General features: G+C 32.4%; 1 protein-coding gene across 1 annotated transcript; it reads left to right on the top strand.

Moving 5' to 3' along the window:
- The first annotated feature begins 666 nt into the window (after positions 1 to 666).
- Positions 667 to 5,252, top strand: LOC130811364 (uncharacterized). Its single transcript, XM_057677642.1, has 9 exons — positions 667 to 965; positions 1,055 to 1,340; positions 1,832 to 1,933; positions 2,033 to 2,115; positions 2,199 to 2,315; positions 2,936 to 3,038; positions 3,126 to 3,747; positions 3,901 to 4,091; positions 4,413 to 5,252. The coding sequence occupies exons 1-9, from the start codon at positions 847 to 849 to the stop codon at positions 4,527 to 4,529; spliced, it is 1,740 nt and encodes a 579-aa protein (XP_057533625.1). The 5' UTR covers positions 667 to 846; the 3' UTR covers positions 4,530 to 5,252.
- Positions 5,253 to 7,327: the final 2,075 nt, after the last annotated feature.

The following is a 7,327-nucleotide window of genomic DNA, read 5'->3' as shown; positions in this document are numbered from 1 at the left end:
TATTGCGATTTGAATTTTAATTTTTGATGAGCAATGCGTTATGCACATTAACTAATTCTACAAAAAATCGTATTGTACGGCTAATTCGATTATCATCTTGCACTATTTTATCATCTTAGTAATTAAGAAAAAGAAATTCCAAATGGTAGTATTGAACTTTTATAAAATATAACCCTTTTGTAAGATTTTTTCACATGGTAGCATCTAATTTATGCCTTATCAAACTACCGTAGTATTTTTCGTTAAATTTTTTTAAATTTCCGTTTAATTCACCATTTTGACGTTTCTACCCTTATTAAGTGTTGGTTGTTGTCTTTATAATTTGCCAAAAACTATTTTTATGCACTTAAATGTTTAATTCACCATTTTGACGTTTAATTCATCAACGCTCTCAAATGGTAGGGCAAATTATAAAGACAATAATCAACATTTAATAAGGGTAGAAACGTTAAAAATTTGAATTAATAGGAAATTGACAAGAATTTAACGGAAAATGCTACAACACTTAGATAAGATATAAACTGAATGCTACCATGTAAAAAAATTTTACAAAAATGCTACCAGTAACATTTCATAAAAGTTCGACGCTACCACGTGAAATTTCCCGAGAAGAGTGAAACAAATTAAATCCCTACAAAATACAAAATGTTCGCGCCCAGAAAAAATTTTCAACTCGCTAATTCGAAAATGAAAATTTCAAAAGGATTTTCATTTTCATTTCCAAACTTCACTCATTTATGGGGTTCTTTAAGGCTGAGTTAACCCAGAAAAAACCCCCCAAAATATTCTGTACCCTGAAACGAAAACCCTAATTCACTTTCATGTTGTTTTTTCCCCTAAAATTCAATGTCGGGATCTAATAGTTTCGCAAAAACAATTTGTTCAATTTGTTATGAAGATCTAAAACCAATTGTTGAAGACCTTCAAGCAATTTCGATTTGCGGTCATGTCTTTCATGAACTCTGGTACTCTCTTTTTTCCTCTTTTCGTTTTACATTGATTTCTGTATGTAGTTGAGTTTTCCCCCTAATTGATTGATATCTGGAAATCTTAGTTTACAACAATGGTTTGAGTATTGTACGAATACGAAGAAGCAGACTTGTCCGGTATGTAAGCAAGGTTGTACAAAAAAGAGTGTAACTCGACTTTACTTTCAATCAATTGGCGATTCAATTCTTTCCCAATCGCAAAATGAATGTTTGAAGCGTAATAATAACAATCAAGATGCCGAAAATGCTGAGTTATTGCGAATTGAAGTCAAGAGATTGGAAGCCAAAGTCTTGGTATTAAGTTCTGCTGTTGATTTCCATCAGGAAGATCTAAATCAAGTAAAAGAAGAGGTATTGTATTTGGCCAGGCCAGGCCAGTCTTTTGATGTTTTTTCAGCTAAAGCTTATTGATTTTTTCTTAAAGATTTAGTAATTGCGCTAATTTATGAGGTTTAATCACATTAATTTAGAGCTTTTCTTTACTTTTTGCTGTAAATTTTGCTCCTATACGATTCTATGTTTCCTCAATTAATAGACATACATGTAGAAAATGTATTCCTTTTGTTCCCTATCGATTTACAGGGGAAGGAATATTTTACTGCAAATGGAATGAATTGAAAGTGTAATAGACATAATGTAATGGAAAATAAACAGAAAGTATAGGGATGCACAAGGAAAAAAGTTAGTTGTAGGCTGTAATGTATGTTCTTGATATTGTATACTCATGTTATTGTGTTAAGGAGAATTACTTAGGTTATATATCTATATTTAACAATGATGTTTTAATTATCTTGTTTTATTATGGAAAGTGAGTTGATATTGTTCTGTTTCATGTGTTTTAGCTTCAAATTTGTAAAGAAAATTTATCCAAAGAAGTAGCATTGAAGACCGAGGCTTTGAGGCATAAGGAATGCATTCAATCACTCCTTCAAGCAAAGTCTAGTGTGAGTCTAAGCATCTTTGTTTTCTACTAATGCTGATGCATTTGTTATCAGGATGTTGTTGGTCATATGCTGATAAAACTTTGGTCGATTGTGATGTAGGATCTGATTAAATCGAATTTGGAATGCTCAAAGTTGCAAGAGAGGAATATGGCGTTAGTGAAAGAGATTGCTGCCTTAAAATTGTAGGTTAATGAGTTGTAGATTTTTTTATTTGATTCTGTTTGATGCTGATGCTTTGTTGTTTGGAATTGTCCTTTTCCTTTAGGGTATCTGATTGTAATCTTGAGGAGGAAGAGATTGTGAAGCTTGCTACGGTGGGTAATGAAAACAATAACCAAGACGCAATTGATGTACTCAAGAAGTCTTTGGTAATTCGTAACAAGTAAGTGATGCACGCACTTTTCTTGCTCTTCAATGTCTATTGTTTTTGCAGCAGCTTATGTTTCATATGTATGTCTTTGGCTTAAACATTCTGTTTAATGATTTGGACCAAGTCTTGGCATACACTAGTTCGATTGTATTCCACTCTCCTATTCAGTCTAAAACTCTAAACTGGTTGTAGGTTTGCATTATGGTTTTGATGTTTGCTCAAGTTTATGTCATTCATGGACTAGGTATATTACTACACATGGAACCTAAATGGGGGTATTTGATCTTAGCAAATACAACTATTTATGGCTATTATGCTATTTGAGATGAATTTTTATCAGTGATCTTGAATTTCTTTGCTGAACAACATATGTCTGTTGTGGACATACACTTATGTCCTTCTAGTAAAGTAAAGACAAACAAGTTAAAATAGAAAGTGGCTAAGCCCAATTTGCATGGAGGGAGTTGTTTTTACCAATGCATTGTCTTGCATACATAACCAACAAAGCAAAAGCCTTAATCCCAAAATACATGGTTGCCCACATCTGTGTGTACCAAAAATGTACTTTTGTTATCATTTCATTGATGTTGTAAGGCAAAAAAAAAAAAAGACTTGAATTCATTCTTATCCAGGACCTACAAAGAATTGATGGCCAAATGCAATACTTTGGGGAGGGGAGAAGCTCGTTCACTGAGAAAGCTTGAAAAAGCACAGGAAAAGATATTAAAGCTCAAGGTGATTCAGCTAATGCTTTCTAGTTCTTTGGAGCTATTTGCAAGTATGGACTTTGTCTGATTTGTGCTTGTAATTTACAATGATCAGACCAGAGTTCAGGAGCTAGAGACAACCATCGAAGCAAAAGACAATGAACAGTTAAGATCTTTAAAAGCGCCCATGAGAAATCTTGATAATGTCACTTTGCCAACCATGAATAAAATGTCAGGCACTTCAACTAGCCTCAACCAGTCACCTTTTGAACAGAAGGGTCAATCTCCAACATCAGTGATTGATTTGGATGAAGAGGAAGGCGATGATTTTTACGTTAACAAAGAAACCAATAAAAGTAAGGCCACTTTTACTCTCAAAAGTGACGGAATACACCAACATAAGAAAGTGAGAGATGATGACTCTTTAGGTTGTGATGATGCTGAACAAAAGTTGAACACCATGGATACTCATTCACAGGGTGATAACTGGAAGGGTCGATTCTATCAGAAATGTAAATCATTCGGAACTGTTGATTCTGACAATAAGGAGGATCAAATTCAGCAATCAAAGTCAAACCACCCACACGGATTGCCAGATTTTGCTGGTCTTCGAAACAAAGTGTTCAATGATCCTGCTACAAATGAAGCTTCGGGTTTGGGCCTTCAGGACGTTACACAAGTTCAGCCTTCATTTAAACCTAATGCAGAAACTTCTTTCATTCACCTAGCTGAGCCAGGCATGTTACAATTTCCCATTCAACATTTTGAAGATTATTTCAATCTCTAATTTTTATTTAGTTCATCAAAGGGTATCTTCTACATTCATATGACAATTGAACGATGAGTGATGATATAAATATAATAGTATTTTCATGACATTGTATGTGCAGGAAATCGGTGCTTTACAGGAGGACTGCTTGGACCAGATGGAGCAAACCGGTACCTGGGGAAATGGTGCAAGCGGGCACAGAACAAAGGTCCATCTGGATCAAGCAATAATACCGATTCTTTAATTTCCGTGGGAGCAGATGGGAGAGGCGGCACAGTTAAAGTTCTGAGATCACTCGGTCAGTCTACTATGGTAAGATTCTTCCATATTTAGAAACTCCACTTTAATATACCTGGAATAGCAAAATGCCAACATCTTTCCCATCTCTTTTCCATTGTGTTCTGATCGGTGTAACATAATTCGCTTCTTGAATTCGTGATTCACTCAATTTTGCTCAAGAATAGCCAAAAACCAATAATTTGCTTTTTTCGATTCGCGATTGACGAATCATGTGACATTGGTTCTAATCCAATATTTTCATGTAAAGTTGAGCTAAGTATCGTGAGTTTTTGAAACTGCAGCTTGACTTTGTATAACTTTCTGAACTCGAATACGTCTGTATTATGAACACAGGATGTGCACGACAGTGTCGTTTCAGCAAAAAGATTCAGATCTGGTTCCCATTCAAGTGGCTTGCGTTCTCATGGGTGTAGACAAATAGATCATTTCTTCAAAAAGACAAATACTTAAGTCTTAAGGCTACATTGTACATTACATTTTATTAAGCTCTTGTTGTAACCAAATTTTCAGGTGTGATTTTTACATGTCAGACACCCTAAATGGTGGTAGATATAAGTGGGAGTGTTGGTGCAGGTTGAAAGCAGACTGGCATAGTGTATAAGTATGTGCAAGGCGGGTTGTCGGTCGTGCAGATTGCGAGTCAAATATTTCAAAAACGAGTCGTAGGGGATCATAGATACTTTTATCCATGTCTTGAGAATTGACAACAAATTTAATTACCTTGTTGATTCAGGCCACATCATTTCATTAAGAAATTTGGTGTCAAGTAATTATATGGGGATCAAGTTTGGACTGAAAATGAGTGAGTTGTGAGAAAGAGGAAGATTGGTCAAGGACATGAAGGTTATAACTATATTGATACTAGAATGTTGACAAAAGGGCTATAGTGTTAGTACTATAGATTTTTTTTTCATTAGGTGATTGTTTTCTAACGAAGCTTTTTGGATTGTGATATTAAATGGTGGTAATGGGAATAATTTATAGTGTAAAATTTTATTAAAAGTTTTTTATTATTCCTATGGTAATGAAATTTTGATCACAAATTTTTTTTTTTTCTTACAAAATTCCATTACCACCTAATGCCACATCTCCCAATGATAATGTATTGGAATGAGTTTTATGAAGAAAATGAGATGATTGAAGTTGGACAAGCATAACCATTAACGTAACCAAGAGATTTTTCAATTAAAATTACACAAGTTTTTCATTTTCATTATTACCTTTTATTGCCACCTATCAAATGGGCCGTAAAAGTTTAGATGATGATGAATTTTCTTACAATTTAATTTTGTAATCTTGAATGTAATTTTTGCTTTGGATTAATGGTTAAACTGAAAGAAAGGGAGAGTAAGGTGAGAATTGAATTTAGAATTTTACCCTGAAAAAGTAATATTTTTTTCAACTAAGACAAACATAATTCTCTTGGATGTATTGATAAGTAAAAAAGAAATTTGGCTTAACTGCATAAATATAATTAAGTGTGTTGGCTTAGTATTAACACTAATTTTCAAATGAGAAGGTTCAACAATGAAATTATCTCTATTGTGTTGATTTAATTGTCTTATAAAGATGACTTACAATTCTAAAATGATTAGTTTGTATAGTCTTAGAGTGATTACTTATAACCGTAAAATAATCATTTATATTTTAAAGTGATTATTAAAAAATAAGTTAGTTATATAGACTCGTTTTATAAAGAGATGGTCTTATACAAAGACTTGGAGTAGCATTAAAGATGAACAACAGTTAAAGATATGGAATGTAATCATTATTGTATTTGCAAGAGAATAAACTCTCGAAATTAAGATAAAATTATAGGCAAATAGGCAATGAACTTAAGAGTTAGTTTTCCAATATGTCTTGTTAATTACTCTTTATACTTGTTTTGGTAAGTGTAGATCATAAGATTGAAGGTATTTAAAATCAAGCTCTTTCATGAAATTGTTAGAGATTGCTAGTCTCTAGAAATTCCATTTTATGTTTAAGAGAATTCAAAAAACTTGATAACGTTTCTCAACTTGTGAATGAAATTTAAGTAGAGAATTATTTTTAATAATACTCTAAAATCTAAATTAAGTGGTGTCAAGTACCTACTTCTTAATTAGTGATCAACTAAGTAACCTCTGATTGAGAATCGAGGCTTGTCTTAACTGGAGCAAATATTATTTTTTTAGGCAATTAGGTCTTTGATTTCGCTTCTTATCTAGCCCAATCATTTTCTGAGCCTACCTTAGCTTGTGAGAAAAAATGTAACCTCTAACTGCTAGTTTGATTAGTGGTACTAAATGGTAACAATGAGAATGATTTATAGTGTAAATTTTCATAAAAAGTTCCATGTCATTTCGATGGTGATGAAACTTTGATCTTAAAAAAAGCTTTTTTGTGTACAAACTTTCATTTCCACCTAATTTCACCTTTTCAATGGTAATGTATTAGATCGGATTTTATGAAGAAAATGAGATGATCGAAGTTGGACAAGCTTGACCATCAAGATAGCCAAAAGATTTTTCAACTAAAATTACACTAGTTTTCATTACCATTACCATTATTTGATACCACTTATCAAAATAACAGTAAGTATTTACATATTAGTTATACACTCTAATTTTTCAACTTAAGATTAAAAATAATAATTCTCTAACACAAAGCTCCTCTTGACTTATGAACTGTTTAGCTTTTTTTTTTATGTAACTTTGTATGTCTTCTGACCACAAAATTAAGAAAATTTGGTCAGTGAACAAAATTATAACAATTGGTTTGCGACATGCTTACATAGTCTACAAGAAAGAGAGCAAGCAAACAAATCTATAAAAGTTAGTTGATTTATACGATATCAGAGCTATATGATAATTGTACGTTACGGCGTCTATCTCCTTTTCCCCACACGTTCAAGTGAAATATTTAGTGTCTAGCATAATTTATCCATGTTATATTTATACTTCTACAATAAAAGACTCTCGTATAAGAGAACGTATTAGAGTATATAAGATATTTTGAGGTCTCGACAATCGACTTAAATTTTTAATTAAGCTAGATTATTTTTGGTAGAAATTTGTTAACTTGTTGATTACATCATCATTTGGCCTTATGTATATAATAGTATTATAGTATAATAGGAACCTAATTTTGTGGATTAGTTTAGCTTGGAATAATGATTAATTAAATCACCAATAAACGTAACATCTTTTGGAATAATTCAAACAATTGATAATTGGCATTTCAATCATTCTAAGGTTAGTTAAATACTT

The sequence above is a fragment of the Amaranthus tricolor genome, chromosome 4 (assembly GCF_026212465.1).
Source record: "Amaranthus tricolor cultivar Red isolate AtriRed21 chromosome 4, ASM2621246v1, whole genome shotgun sequence".
Lineage (NCBI taxonomy): Eukaryota > Viridiplantae > Streptophyta > Magnoliopsida > Caryophyllales > Amaranthaceae > Amaranthus > Amaranthus tricolor.
This window is presented reverse-complemented; position numbering and strand designations above follow the sequence as displayed.

Bases quoted from the DNA above. Each gene is read 5' to 3' on its own strand.
- LOC130811364 (XM_057677642.1), top strand. From the start codon at position 847: ATGTCGGGATCTAATAGTTTCGCAAAAACAATTTGTTCAATTTGTTAT. The intron at 966-1,054 runs GTACTCTCTTTT...TGGAAATCTTAG, and splicing joins CATGTCTTTCATGAACTCTG to TTTACAACAATGGTTTGAGT. The intron at 1,341-1,831 runs GTATTGTATTTG...CATGTGTTTTAG, and splicing joins TAAATCAAGTAAAAGAAGAG to CTTCAAATTTGTAAAGAAAA.